Raw genomic sequence first — 12,931 nt, forward strand, 5'->3', positions numbered from 1 at the left:
GCTCTTAGTGGTTTTGAGACCAGAGCTGATTTATTATTGCTCAGCACGGTAGATTTTGATATTTTCTTGGGCATGGACTGGTTTTCTCCCCATTATGCTATTCTTGATTGTCACGCCAAAACCGTGACGTTGGCTATGCCAGGTGTACCGCGTGTTAAGTGGAGAGGTACTTTAGATCACACTCCTAGTAGAGTTATTTCTTTCCTTATGGCTCAACATATGGTTGAGAAGGGGTGTGATACGTATCTAGCTTATGTGAGAGATGTCAGTATTGATACCCCTTCAGTTGATTCAGTCCCAGTAGTATGGGATTTTCCTGATTTATTTCCAGCTGATCTTCCGGGCATGCCGCCAGATAGAGATATTGATTTTGGCATTGATCTGTTGTCGGGCACTCAGCCCATTTCTATTCCTCTGTATCGTATAGCTCCTCCTGAGTTGAAGGATCAGTTATAGGAATTGCTTGATAAGGGCTTTATTCGGCCCTGTGTATCACCTTGGGGTGTTCCTGTCTTGTTTGTGAAGAAAAGGGATGGTTCTATGCGTATGTGTATTGATTATTGCCAGTTAAAAAAAGTTGTAGTGAAGAACTGTTATCCTTTGCCCCGTATTGATAATCTATTTGACTAGCTTCAGGGCCCACGAGTGTTTTCTAAGATTGACTTGCGCTCAGGTTACCATCAGTTGAAGATTCGGGAGCCAGATATCGCGAAGACTGCTTTCAGGACTCGATATGGTCATTACGAGTTCCTTATTATGTCATTTGGGCTTACCAATGCCCCAGCAGCCTTCATGCATTTAATAAACAGTGTGTCCCAGCCGTATCTTGACTCGTTCGTCATTGTCTTTATTGATGATATTCTAGTGTATTCCCGAAGTCGGGAAGATCATGAGAAACACCTGAAGACAGTGCTTCAAACTTTGAGAGAAAAGAAGTTATATGCTAAGTTCTCGAAATGTGAGTTTTGGTTGGATTCCATGGCATTTTTAGGCCACGTGATGTCGAGTAAGGGTATTCAGGTTGATCCAAAGAAAGTATAGGTAGTGCAGAGTTGGCCGACCGTCCTCAGCTATAGAGATTCATAGTTTTTTTGGCTTGGCGGGATATTACCGTCGTTTTGTTGAGGGCTTTTCATAAATTGCAGCCCCTATGACCAGGTTGACCCATAAGGGTACTCCATTCCAGTGGATGGAAGAGTGTGAGGCGAGCTTTCAAAATCTTAAGACAGTTTGACTACAGCCCCAATTTTGATATTGCCTACAGGTTCGGGGTCTTACACTATCTATTTTGATGTTTCGAGGATTGTCCTTGGAGCGGTATTGATGCAGGACGGTAGGGTGATTGCCTACGCATCCAGACAGTTGAAGGTTCACGAAAATAATTACCCGGTCCATGACCTTGAGTTAGTTGCCATTGTTAACGCCTTAAAGATCTGGCGTCATTATTTGTACAGTGTGCCTTGTGAGATTTATACTGATCATCGGAGCTTGCAGCACCTGTTCAAGCAAAAGGATCTAAATTTGCGCCAGATGAGGTGGTTAGAGTTGCTGAAGGACTATGATATCACTATTCTGTATCTCCCAGGCAAGGCCAATGTGGTGGTTGATGCCTTGAGTCGTCGGGTAGAGAGTTTGGGGAGTTTGGCTTATTTACCAGCATCGGAGAGGCCTATGGCGATGGATGTTCAAGCCTTAGCCAACCAGTTTGTGAGATTGGATCTTTTGGAGCCCAGTCGGGTTCAAGCTTGCGTGGTTTCTCGGTCTTCCTTATTTGATCGTATCAAGGAGCATCAGTATGATGATCCTCATTTGCTTGTCCTCAAGGACAAGGTTCGGCATGGTGATGCCAGAGATGTAACTATTGGTGATGATGGGGTATTGAGGATGCAGGGTCGGATTTGTGTACCCAATGTTGATGGGCTCCGGGAGTTGATTTTATAGGAGGCCCATAGTTCACGGTATTCCATTTATCCAGGTGCCGCGAAGATGTATCAGGATTTGAGACAGCACTATTGGTGGAAGTAGATAAAAAAAGACATAGTTGGGTTTGTAACTCAGTGTCTCAATTGTCAACAGGTGAAGTATGGGCACCAGAGACCCGGTGGGTTGCTTCAGTAGATAGAGATTCCGGAGTGGAAGTGGGAGTGGATCACCATGGACTTTGTAGTTGGGCTCCCACGAACTTTGAGGATGTTCGATGCCATTTGGGTGATTGTGGATCGGCTGACCAAGTCCGTGCATTTCATTCCTGTGTGTACTAATTATTTTTTGGTGTGGTTGGCGGAGATTTATATACAGGAGATTGTTCGTCTGCATGTTATTCCAGATTCCATCATTTCCGATAGGGGTAGTCGATTCACATCGTGGTTCTGGAGGGACGTTCAGCATAAGTTGGGTATTCGGGTAGAGTTGAGCACAACATTTCACCCTCAGACGGACGGACAGTCCGAGCGCACTATTCAGATTCTTGAGGATATGCTTCGTGCATGTGTGATTGAGTTTGGAGGGTCTTGGGATCAGTTCCTACCACTGGCAGAGTTTGCTTACAACAACAACTATCAGTCCAACATTCAGATGGCACCGTATTATGCTTTATATGGTAGGCGATGCAAATCCCCAGTGGGTTAGTTTGAGCCGGGTGAGGCTAGATTATTGGGCACAGACTTAGTTCAGGATGCTTTGGAGAAGATTAAGGTAATTCAAGATAGACTCTGTACAGCCCAGTCCATACAGAAGAGTTACGCAGATCGGAAGGTTCGTGATGTTTCCTATATGGTTGGAGAGTGGGTTCTGCTTCGGGTATCGCCTATGAAGGGCGTTATGAGATTCGGGAAGAAAGGAAAGTTGAGTCTGAGGTTTATTGGTCCTTTTGAGATATTACAGCGTGTTGGGAAGGTTGCTGATGAGCCTGCCCTACCTCTCAGCTTGGCAGGAGTTCATCAGGTATTTTATGTTTCGATGCTCCGGAGGTATCACGGTGATCCATCGCATGTATTGGATTTCAATTCAGTCCAGTTGGACAAGGATCTATCTTATGTTGAGGAGCCAGTGGCAATATTGGACAGGCAGGTTAGAAAGCTGGGGTCAAAGAATATTGCATCAGTAAAGGTTCAGTGGCGGGGTCAGCCGGTCGAGGAGGCGACCTGGAGATCGAGTAGGATATGCGCAGTCGTTACCCTCATCCTTTCACTACTTCAGGTATATTTCTATGCTCGTTCGAGGACGAACGAATGTTTAAGTATGGGAGGATATAACAACCCAACCGGTCGTTTTAAGAATTAATTCCCTGATCCCCTATTTACTACTTTCCCCGTGTTTATTTCTACTATTTTGATTTGTCGGGATGTTCGGTTTTGAGTTTCAGAGAGTTTTGGGACACTTAGTCCCTAAAAGAGAGCTTAAGTTTTAAAAATTTGACCGTAGTCAGAACAGTGTGAAGACGGCCTCGGAATGGAATTCTTATGGTTCTGTTAGCTTCGTTGGGTGATTTCGGGTTCAGGAGCCTGTTCGGATTGTGTTTTGGAGGTCCGTAGCTAATTTAGGCTTGAAATGCCGAAAGTTGAATTTTTTATGTTTCTGGTTCGATAGTGAGATTTTAATATGAGGGATGGAATAGAATTCTGAAAGTTGGAGTAGCTCCGTAGTGTTTAATGTGATGTGTGTGCAAAATTTCAGTTTATTCGGACGAGGTTTGATAGACTTTTTGATCAAAAGTGTATTTTGAGAGTTTTTGATGTTCTTAGGCTTGAATCTGATGCTAAATTGGTGTTTTGATGTTGCTTTGAGTGTGCCAAAGGTTGGAACAAGTTTGAAAGATGTTATGGGATAAGTTGGTAGGTTTGGTTGAGGTCCCGGGTGCCTCGGGTGTATTTTGGATGCTCAAACGGGCACTTTTGGCCTTTGGGAGATTGCTGGTTTTCTGGTATTTTTAGCAGCAGTAATTTGTTCATTGCGATCGCGTGAGTCCACACGCGATCACGTAGGGTAAGTTGAGGTCAAGCATTTTTGTGAATCGCGATCGCAAAGGTAGGCGTGCGATCGTATAGGGTGAGCAGTGTTAGTCATTGTGTTTGCATAAGGACCTTTGCGTTCGCGTAGAAGGACTTGGTGTGGCAGTGGGGTAATAAAATTGCTCTATGTGATCGCATAGAGCTGGTTGCGATCGCGTTTCTTTGAGGAAGTTGTCTTATGCGATCGCATAGGTATTTCTGCAACCACATAGGGTTAAATCTGGGCAGTATTTAAATAGCTCATCCGCGACCCTTCTTCATCTTTTCACCATTTTTGAACGGGATTGAAGATTTTGAGGGATATTTGTGAGGAAACCTAAGGGGAAATCACTTGGATTTAACATTTTTGACTTCATAACTCGTTTATATGTGATTAAAGACCTAATTAGTGGTGAAAATTTTGGGAAAAATGGGTAATTAGGGCTTGAGATTAAGAGACCTTAACATGGGTATTTGAGGGGCCAATTGAACTTCGATTTCAGTGTTCTTATTATGTATAGATTCGGGAGAGTACGATGTTTCTGAAAATGTAAATTTCACCTGATTCCGAGACGTGAGCCCGAGGGGCATTTTGGTTATTTTACCTAATTTCGCGTATTAACTTAGAATTTCTTTGTGGAATTAGTTACTTGAAATGTTATTTATATTATGCAATTGAATTGAATAGATTTGGGCCATTTAGAGTCGAGTACTCGTGGCAAGAACGTGGTTTCGGATTGACTTTTGAGTTGGTTCGAGGTAAGTGACTTGCCTAACCTTGTGTGTGGGACCTTCTCCTTAGGATTTGGTATTATTGATAATTGAGATGCCTTGTACGTGAGGTAACGAGTGCGTACTTGTGCTAGTTGTTGAAAATCCGGGTTTTCATTAAGTAATTACCATTATGTTTCTTTTCTTGTTTATACTACTTGCAATTTAAGCCTGTTGTTAGCCTAGAAAAGCATGTCTAATTGACTTAATTGCCTTCCTTGCTCAAACTGCCTTATTTGGATTACGTGCATCATGCTAGGTTAGAAATACCGGTTTTACCTTGGTATGAAACTCGAATTTAACTGTGTACTCTTCTTGTTGTTGCTGTGTGTTTACTTTGGGACTACGAGACGGTATCCCGGGAGATCCCCCTGCATGTTTACTTTGGGACTACAGAATGGTATTTCGGGAGATCCCCCTGCACATTTACATTGGAACTACGGGACTACACCCGGTAGATTCCCCCTGTACTGAGTATTTATATTTGGGACTACGGATCGGTATTCCGGGAGATTCCCCCCCCCCCCCCGCATTATAAGTTGAACTACGAGAAGGTCTCCCGGGAGATCCACTGGATATTTATATTTGGGACTACAGGACGGTATCCTGGGAGATCCCCAGTTGTTATCCTTGTACTGAGCTATATTTCCTTCCGTGTTTACTTGGCCCCTATGGTAGTTGTTGTTGTCCTTTATATCCTGTGTTGCTTTTATTGTTGTACTTATTTATACTGGTTTGTTCTATAATGTTAAATCTTATATTTTAGTTAACCTCAGTAGGGCCCTGACCTTCCTCATCACTACCCGATCGAGGTTAGGCTTGGCACTTACTGAGTACCGCTGTGGTGTACTCATGCCCTTTATGCACATGTTTTTCATGTGCAGATCCAGGTACTTCCACTCAGTCTTATCATCCTTGAGGTGAGGCGCTTCTATAGTGACTTCGAGGTATATCTACTGTGTCCACAGACCGAGGAGTCCCTTTCTGTAATAGTATAGCCTTCTGTATTTTCCTATTGTTAGACATTTCTGGAGTTAGAGCTTCTTATGTATCCCTTAGCTTGTGATTCATGGGGTTCCGAATTTTAGGAAGTATTAGGTTGATATTCTTGTACTGTTATGTGTCAGGCTGCATCTTAAACGCTATTTTAGTTGTTATTTCGGTTTTGTAATTTTTTCTTCCGCAATTGTTGTTTATATTCCGCATTGTTAGGCTTACCTAGTCGTAGAGACTAGTTACCGTCATGATGGTTCACGGAGGGCGAACCAGGGTCGTGACAACTTCGGTATGCTGCTGAATGGCTCAGAAGGAACAGATCACCGTAAGATCTCGATCAGGAATCAGGAACGCGTGCCGGACGGATAACTAGATGCACCTACCTCAAATCCTGTACAGTTAAGTACAGAAGCATAGTATGAGTACATAAACAACATGTACCCAACAAGTATCCAGTTTAACCTCGAAGAAGTAGAAACGAGGGTTCGACTTGACACTCACTAAGGTCAATATCAATAATATCTAAGGTTTACACTAAGTATGGATAGCATGGATATTGTAAGAGTCTCAGAACAAGGAGAAACAAAATATCAATTTCAGTCATATCATATAATAATTTACATTTCAAAGCATTTAAATAGAGTAAATCATGGATGAATTCCACATAAATAACATGCGCACATTATGCCAAGGTCGTATGGTCCGGTCCAACATAATATTAAACTGTGCACTGCTAGAGGGTCGAATGGAGCGAACCATAGATGCGTCTATTTTTACCGAGGCGATCGGTCCGATCCACAAATAGCAATTATTATCAAGTAAGCACACATTGCTCATTTATAATCAAATAAATTCATATCAGTTCTCAAGTAAGTGCGTACCTTCGTTTATATTTATTTATAAATTCATAGCATGTTCTAAGTGATCTCAGTAGCAAGCAAAAACGTAAGCATTTGCATGTATAGCATGATACGGGTCCTAAACTACCCGGACAATTAGCATAAAAGTAGCTACGCACGGACTCTCATCACCACATACGTACGTAGCCCCTACAAATAGTCACATATATTTATTTAATTCATCTAGGGGTTATTTCTCTTTTACGAGGTTAGAAAGGAGACTCACCTTGGTGCAAAGCTTACTTCCAAATTCAAGAATGTGCACAAAGCCCTCAATTCGGAGCCGAACGATCCAAAACTAATCAAACGGGGTAAGAACTAGTCAATACAAGCTCAAGAGTTGATATTCTAACTATTAAAATGATTTCTCAACCCTAAATGCAAGGTTCCTAAAATTTATTCCAGGGCCCACATACCCGGATTCTGGAAATTTTTGAAGAAAATTGTTACCATAACCTAAGGATCAAGAATATATGATTTTTACTCTATTCCATAACAAATTTCGTGGTTAGATCTTGTTTTTATCAAAACCCTAGGTTTTAACCTAAACCCTTGATTTTCCCTAATTTTTACATGTTAATCTATCGATAATCTATGTATTTAACTCATGCTATGTAGAAATTACTTACCTCAAAGTGCTAGGTGAAAACTCTCTTCCAAAAGCTCCAAAAATCGCCTAAGATGAAGTAAAATGAAATAATGGCCTAAATCCCGTATTAAAAGAGATGGACACAGCCCTTTGATGTCGCATTTGCGACACCATGTTCGCAAATGCGACAAAAGCCTAACAAATGTGAAGCCTGGGCTTCAGCTGTTGCGATCGCAAATGCGACCATAGAGTCGCAAATGTGAACACTGCCTGGGTCGGGATTCATCGCAATTGCGAAGCCATAATCACAAATGCGTGGTTTGCATTTGCAAACAATCTCTCGCATTTGCGAGACCTGCAACTGGTGCCAAGAACACCAGAAAATCTGGTGTGCTTTCAACTCCTCCCACACGTCCGAAACTCACTCGAGCCTCGGGGCTCCACACCGAATACTCACACAAGTCTAATAACATCATACAAACATGCTCGCGCGATCGGAACACCGGAATAACATCAAAAACCACGAATTGGACGCCAAAACGCATGAATTTACTCATGAACTCTAAGAACTTCTAAAACACTTTCGTGCGTCCGATTCTTATCAAATCAACTCGGAATGACGCTAAACTTTGTGTGCAAGTCTAAAATGATATTACGGACCTACTACAACTTTTGGAACTGAAATCCGAACTCGATACCAAATAGTCCACCCTCGGTCAAACTTTCCAAAAACTTCAAGTTCTAACTTTTCGCCAAATGACTCCGAAACGACCTATGGACCTCTGAATCGACTTTCGGACGCGCTCCTAAGTCCAGAATCATCATACGGAGCTATTTCCAGGCTCAAAATCCCAAACGGATGCCTAGAATGTAAAAATCAACTTCAATCCAAACTTATGGAATTTGCTCAAATTGCCAACTTTCATTATTAGGCGTCAAAATGCCCCCGGGTCTTCCAAAACCCAATCCAAACATACGCCCAAGTCCAAAATCATCATACGAACCTATTGGAATTGTCAAATCTTGATTCTGAGGTCGTTTACTCAAAATGTTGACCGAAGTCAAACTTGGCCTTTTAAGACAACCTTAAGGAATCAAGTGTTCCCATTTCAACCCAAACTCTTCCAAATCCCTAACCAACCATCCTCACAAGTCATAAATCAGTAAAAGCAAGTACGAAAAGTCTTATTTAGGGGAGCAGGGTTCTAGAAAGCAAAATAACCAGTCGGGTCGTTACACGTGTATTGCACATATATCTCATACTAATTAGTAAAAATATTTTAAAATAATACAAATAATATAAAAATATGTGTGTGATAAGGAAACACAAGCTCCGACATAATTAGTGGTTAAATGTAAGAGGAGTAGATATCATTTAAACAACTAATATTAGTTACGTAAATACGATTGTCATACCAAATATTCAACTTGGTAATTTTTGTTTTTTTATAATTTGACAATACGTAATTTACATTTGAATATGAGCAATGTTGTGTATGCTTGCAGATACGTCACGTCTAAAAGTTTTTGTCTTGTCTTTAAGAAATTGTAGCCTTTTCATTTTATAGTTGCATACATATCAAACAGTTGTTGACAAATGAAAATTGTAATTTATAAAAGTTATATAGAAATTCGATCACCATAAATTTTCCTTAGGATGACTAGTATATCACAATCAATTTCATGGTGTAAAGCTGCAAAAAAAATATATAGTTATTTGTGATAGAAATACTTAGTAGTTACTAACATAATTTTTTTTAATGATATCAATGTTGCACGTACAAGGACTCTTTGTCTGATTCAACATTATGACTCCTTTCATCTGTAAATTTGACAAAAGAACTGAACTATATAATTTATATAATTGTATTAATATAATACGATAATCATGTGTAAAATCTAACATCCATCACACATCATGTAGCCTAATACTTTATCTACTATTAAACTCGCATAGTAACAAAAAAGGGTTAAAATAGACCAAATAATAAGTGGGATAATACATTTTCTAAATCGGGTAGCTTATTCACTAATCAAGATCAATCATTAACTATTTTGTAAATGAATTCTTCAAAAAGAAAAAGAAAAAAAATAATACTTCTAAGTTTTCAAGTGAAATATGCAACCGAAGAAAGGATCCAAAAGAGGAGAAAATTATTAAAAAAAAAAAAATAGCGAAGAAAGAAAAGAAAGCTAAAACGTTAATTAGCTAATAGATTATAATAGATTATTCTGCTAATCTTCAAATGATTTGGTCATCTAGGCAAAGTATATATAATAATTTAGTAAAATCTTATTTGTTATGCGCTTTTATAGAGTTACAGAGTGAAATAAAGAATAGAAATAGACTTTACAAAAATTTAACTACACCGAAAGAAGAAACAAAGATAAAATGAAACCGTTTCAAAAGGAGTAATAATTAAGAATAGTATAAGTGGCCTCATAACTTTAAAAATATAATAAGTTTAAAATTAGAAATTTTAAAAATTGAACCAATAGAATTTAAATCATATGATTGCCTCTGAATACAATGAATGAAATTAATTTTTATATTATTAGGTACAATCATGTAAGATAATCATATTTAATCTAATACTTTCTTATAAATGATTCTAAGTAAACTGCAAGCATATATATGATTTGAACGCCAAGTATCCAATACAATCATCTTACTCTTGGGATCACATATGCATATAAAACCAACATCGCTTCGTCCCAAGAGTGGGAAAAGAAGTTAAGTATAAAAATGTGCATAAACAATAATGTTTTGTTTAATACTCATAGGAAATAACAAAAGAAAAAAATAAACTGGTCTATCAAATCTGCAATATTAATGTTTTCCTCTATTGTTTCTTCTAACAGTGATGATCTTATGTATATATTATTTATTTATAAATTCATTTTGGTAAGCTAATTATTGATCACATTCAAGCTAGGTGGGTAGGATCGAAAGCTAGGAATGCAGACGGGTATAAATTGTGGTACTCCGGAAGCGTGAAGGGCAAGAACGGAGTGGGTATTTGGTGGATAGGGAGCTCAAGGAGTCAGTGGTAGAGGTTAGGCGGGTGAATGAAAGATTGATAGCGATTAAATTAGTAGTTGGAGGGAGCTCTTTGAATGTCATTAGCGCTTACGCGCCGCAAGCGAGCTTGGACGATGAGGTTAAAAGACGCTTCTGGGATGCGCTGGATGATGTGGTGCGGGGTATTCCATCTACTGAGAAGTTATTCATAGGAGAATATTCCAATGGTCATATAGGGTCGTCTGCTGGTGGCTATGGCGAGGTGCACGGTGGCTTCGGCTTTGGGGATAGGAACGGAGGTGGTACTTTACTGTTGGATTTCGCTAGAGCTTTTGAGTTGGTGATCGTGAACTTTATTTTACTGAAGAGGGAGGAGCATTTGGTTACTTTCTTGGGTATGGTGGTTAAGACTCAGATTCTCTATCTCCTCCTCATGAGGTGTGATAGGGGGATGTGAGAGGATTGTAAGCTGATTCCGAGTGAGAACCTCGCGATACAACATAGGCTCCTGGTGATGGACGTCGGTATCTTGATAAAGAGGAAGAAGAGGTTTGTACAGGATCAACTTAGGATCAGTGGGGAGTTTTGACTAAGGATAATGCACGGGAGTTGGAAGGGCGGCTAACGGCTATGGGAGCCTGGAAGAGTGGTGGGGACACTAGCATTGTATGGACGATGACAGCGGACTGTATAAAGGAAGCGGCGAAAGAGGTGTTAGGGGCCTGAAGGGTTACTCTGGCAGGCACCGAGGCGAATCATGGTGGAATAACATAGTCCAAGGTAAAGTAGAATCAAACAAAGTGACTTACCTTAGCAGAGAAGAGCAAACAAAGAAAGATATAAGGAAGCTAGGAAGGAGGCAAAAATAGCGGTCGCGGAGGCTAAGACTGCTGCGATCGGTCAGTTGTATGAGGAACTAGGGTGCAAAAGTGGGGACAAGAAGTTATTTCGGCTTGCCAAAGTGAGGGAGCGGAAGGTTCGTGACCTGGATCAATTAATTGAGGTGCATCAAAGACGAGGAAGGTCGAGTATTGGTAGAAGAGGACCAGATTAAGCAAAGATGGCAGTCGTACTTTCATAAACTTCTGAATGAAGAGGGGACAAAAACATCGTGCTAGGGGAATTGGGGAACTCCGAGAGTCACTGAAAATTCAGGTACTGTAGGCATGTTACAATTGAGGAGGTTGTGGGAGCGATGCTATGATGTGTCGGGGCAAAACAATCATACCAGACGAAATTCCAGTAGAATTTTGGAGGTATATGGGTAGTGCAGGCTTGGAGTGGCTGACTAGTCTGTTTAATATTATTTTCAGGACGAAGAGGATGCCAGATGAGTGACGGTGGAGTACGATGGTTCCGTTGTCCAAGAACAAAGATGATATTCAGAATTGTAACAACTACAGGGTATCAAGTTACTAAGTCATACCATGAAAGTTTGGGAGAAAGTGGTGTAAGGAGGGCGGTGTCTATATCAGAAAATCGCTTCGGGTTTATACTGGGTCATTCTACTACGGAAGCTATCCACCTTATCAGGAGGGTGGTGGAACAGTACAAGAATAGGAAGATGGATTTCCATATGGTGTTTATTGACCTAGAGAAGGCATATGACAATTCCCTAGGGACGTCCTTTGGAGATGCCTGGAGATGAAAGGTGTGTCGGTAGCTTATATTAGGGCGATAAAAGATATGTACAATGGAGCTATGACTCGGGTTAGGACTGTGGACGGTGACTTAGAGCTTTTTTCGGTGGTTATAGGTGTGAGCACGTGATTTTTGCCCTATGTGAGAATTACTCCCAAAAATTCAAAATAAAACAATTTTCCTTTGTGTGCAATTTTGAGAATTTTCGTGGCATTTTTGGATAATTATTTGTATTTGTCCGTGCATGTTTATTTGTTAAATTAATAAAAAATACAAAAATATGTCGCATTTGCATTTAGGATTTGATTCTACAATTAGGAGCAATTAGGTTGGTTTAACAAGAACAAAAAATCATAAAAATAATGTACGTTGCATCTTTAGCATTTAATGTCCAAATTGTGTGATTTTATCGTAATTGCTATTTAATTGTGTGTAAATTGTTATTAAGAGTTAATTAGCGTTCTTATAAATTAATTTAGTTTTATAGGCTAATTTAGGATTTTTAGAATTTTAGTTTTATTTAATGAAAAATAAAAGAAGAAAAAGAAGCAATAGAAATAAGAAGAAAATCGGACTGGGCCACCTTTTAAATTAAATCAACCAGGCCCAAACCAAATAACCCCTTATCCAACCCAAAAAAAAACCCCACCGGGTCGACTCGACCCGGTCCGCCCCATAACCCCAAACAAACACCCCCCCTTCTTCCATTTTTTCATTTTTCATTTTTTGAAAAAACCCTAACCTAAAAAGGCACCTAAGCACCCCCCCCCTTCTTCTCCTTCTTCACGTTCGGAACCCTAGACACAAGAACAGCCATCTAAACTCGCCTGAACATCAGCGACAGAGGAGACCATCAGTTGCCCATCACCTTCTCCATGTCGCTGCCCCCTCGTCTCCGCCAAAAACTCGCCAGAGATCACAGCCACCAACCATCAACTCCACCCTCAACCAGACGAACCCCATCCCAAACGACCTTCAGCCATTCCCTTCATCTTCAACCAGCGAACGACCACCACAGATCGCA

The 12,931-nt window shown here is 40.4% G+C and overlaps 1 protein-coding gene across 1 annotated transcript; it reads left to right on the forward strand.

Annotated features, from left to right (window-relative positions):
* Positions 1-2,820: 2,820 nt before the first annotated feature.
* On the forward strand, positions 2,821-10,723 carry LOC138877926 (uncharacterized). The gene is made up of 2 exons (XM_070157571.1): positions 2,821-2,943; positions 10,238-10,723. Exons 1-2 carry the CDS (start codon positions 2,821-2,823, stop codon positions 10,721-10,723), a joined length of 609 nt encoding a protein of 202 aa, XP_070013672.1.
* The last annotated feature ends 2,208 nt before the right edge of the window (positions 10,724-12,931 follow it).

This window comes from Nicotiana sylvestris, chromosome 9, assembly GCF_000393655.2.
Source record: "Nicotiana sylvestris chromosome 9, ASM39365v2, whole genome shotgun sequence".
In the NCBI taxonomy this organism is placed as follows: domain Eukaryota; kingdom Viridiplantae; phylum Streptophyta; class Magnoliopsida; order Solanales; family Solanaceae; genus Nicotiana; species Nicotiana sylvestris.